The sequence below is a fragment of the Vombatus ursinus genome, unplaced genomic scaffold (assembly GCF_900497805.2).
Source record: "Vombatus ursinus unplaced genomic scaffold, bare-nosed wombat genome assembly UNPS02014799.1, whole genome shotgun sequence".
In the NCBI taxonomy this organism is placed as follows: Eukaryota; Metazoa; Chordata; class Mammalia; order Diprotodontia; family Vombatidae; genus Vombatus; species Vombatus ursinus.
In genome coordinates, this window is record NW_020954577.1 from 50554464 (window position 1) to 50557249 (window position 2786).

At 51.8% G+C, this 2786-nt stretch overlaps 1 protein-coding gene across 2 annotated transcripts in view; it reads right to left on the minus strand.

The window, feature by feature from the left end:
* Positions 1-2786, minus strand: part of LOC114050620 (sorting nexin-10) — a 70321-nt gene that overhangs the window by 31303 nt on the left and 36232 nt on the right. For both annotated transcript variants that reach the window (XM_027872453.1, XM_027872452.1), the window contains exon 2: positions 960-1012. In XM_027872453.1, the coding sequence (XP_027728254.1) occupies positions 960-983 (24 nt within the window). In that variant the 5' untranslated portion in view covers positions 984-1012. The remainder of the gene's footprint in view (positions 1-959; positions 1013-2786) is intronic.

Below are 2786 nucleotides of genomic sequence, written 5' to 3' on the forward strand. Positions count from 1 at the left end.
CACACACACACACACACACACACACACACACACACACACACACACACCACTTTGTAACAAAGGGCTATACAGAACTATAGAGGCAGCTGGTTGGGGCAGTGGACAGATGCCAGACCTGGAATCAGAAAGAACTGCGCTCAGATCCAGCCTCAGACACTCACTAGCTATATGAACTTAGCCAAGTCACTTAACCTCTGTTGGCCTCAGTTTCCTCGACTGCAAAATGGGGACACTAATAGCACCCACCTCCTAGGATAATACTCACAATGCTCTTTGCAAACTTTAAAGTGCTATACAAATGCTAACCATTGCTGTTGTTAACGTTAGCTCCTGTTGTGAAAGCGTCATCTAGCTTATAACGAAGGCAGGGACCTTTCAGAGCCACCTGAGATTCAGAGCCTAGAGAAAAGACACTCCCTCAGCATCTTCAGGCCCTGCTGAGGTCGGGCCCAGCCAGCAGAGGCGCAGTCAGCAGTGCTTGGGCGTGGGGGTAGCCTAACTCCCCAGGTGTCCCTAGTTTCTCAAATAAAATCTCTTCAAACTGCGGCAGTAAAGGAGGTGACTGTGGGGACAGCCCAGGACCAAAGTCCCTGTTGTTTTTGCCCTGGAGGGCTTCCAGGCAAGAGTGAAGGTGAGCTCCACCTCCAGGGAAGGCAAGTCCCCGCCTGGCTTGTGATACCACCCCCCAACGTCTAGGGGCTCTGTGACAATCAGAACAGAGGACCACGGTCATCTAGTCCAATGCCTTCATTAAACAGAGGAGGCAGCCTGAGGCCCAAAGCTTCAGTGACACCTCTGGGCACATAGGGAATAAGGCCCTGCAGCAGGATTCGAACCCAGACCTTGGACACCAACCCTGGCACTCTTCCCCACGTACCATCTGCCTCATAGGCAAGGACAGTCTGTGTAGCCTCATAAAAGGCCTCCCTGTGGACTATTTCATGATAGAAGTGACTTACTGTTTTCTTCTCCTCGGGAAACATCTTCAGAACTTTGCCCGATCAACGGGAATCTGAAAAACAGAAGAAGGCATGATTGATCCTTGGGAACCATGATGGGCTGAGGCCCCCCGGGCACCATTTGCCTTCCCTCCAGATAGAATGACCCAAAGTCCATCCAGCTTTCTGGATGCCAGGCATCGCCTGCACCACTGAATACAAACCTACCACACACAGGGTCCAAAGCTAAGCCTAGCGCCAAACGGTAAAGCACATGGACAGGCCCTGCCCTCCGGGAGATTACAGTCCTCTAAGGAGTAGAGAAGTGGCCAAGTGACAAACGAACTATGACGTATATTTTAAGAGAAAGGAATTACAGCTAAGCACAGAGAAGGCCCACGGCAGGGCCTGCCCTCAAGGAATGCTTCTCCCTGCTTGTAGAAGAAAGGACCACTCCACAAGCCTGGAAAGGTTGGGGGGAGTCACAGGGTGAGGGGCTTCCCATGCCCAGTAGGGAAGGGTTTGTACTTTACCCAGAGGCAGTGAATGGGCAGACACCGAGGCCCCTCCAGGTCACATTTGTGCTTTGGGTGGAGCCCGGCCTGGGGATGAATGAGGGGGGATGCCAGGAGACCAGCTTCCCGTGAGCTCATTCACTCACACTTAAACACTTGTACACATAGAAACTGCAGCAGTGAACAGACCCCGTGCAATCCCTGTCAGCCCCAATTACATTTCTAAAGGGCCTTCACGGCTAGAAAATGCTTTTCTGACAAGCACCAGGAGAGGGTGTGGTAATGGCATTCCCATTTTACAGATTAAGGAACTGAGGCTCAGAGAGGGGAAAAAAGTGACCAAGGGGTCACACGACTTGTAAGCGTCAGAAAGGGGATTCCTGTTGATAAGTGACAGTCCAGCCAGGCTGGCTCTCTGGATTCCCAGTTCAGAATTCTTTCTGCAGGACACATTGTCATGCTAAAGAATTACGTTTCAGAGGGGTGAAAATCTCCCATGTCTGTTTCTAACCTCACTTGCACTGTATCCCCACTCCCAGCAAAACTGATTTCACTTCTTCATTCTAAGCCCCTGAGCTATGTCCTGTCTGGCCAGGGGCCTCGGCCACTTTTGCTCTGCCCCTGTGGCGCTGGAGAACCGGTCCTGGGGGCCTCAGGCAAGTAGTTTGGGAATTCTGCCCCTGAACCGGGACACCCAGACTCACATAACCCACGAGAAACAGCACGGGAGGGTTTGCAAGGCCCCTTTACGCATGTTTGTCCCCTTTAATCCTAGGCAGACCGGATGCATCTCAACCCCAGCCACTGCCTCCACTCCTCTCCCCTCCAGGGGTTCCAAGTCCGGCTGCCTTTGGGCCATCCACCCTGGCCCACGCCTCGGTCTGCAGCTGGGGCCACCTCAAGCCCAGGCTACAGTAATCCACAGAACCAGGGCCTCTGCCAATCCAGGGCTGGAGGGTACCCATCCCTGGGACATCCCAGGCCGAAACTCCCAAATGAAACATAAGCTCTCTGAGGGCAGGGATGCGCTAGCTTTTGTAACTATAGGTCTAGCTTTTAGCATGGGCTTGGATCATATTAAGCTCTTAATCAACAAGAGTTTATTATGTGCCAGGCATAGTGCTAAACCCTAGCTTTGCATTCCTTCATCTTCATCATCATCGTCAACACCATCACCAATATTCATACAGCCCTACTATGTGCTAGGCACAGTGGTAAACCCAGCTTTGCATTCCTTCATCTTCATCATCATTATCGTCACCACCAACTTTATACAAGCCCTACTATGTGCCAGGCACAGTGCTAAACCCTAGCTTTGCATTCCTTCATCTTC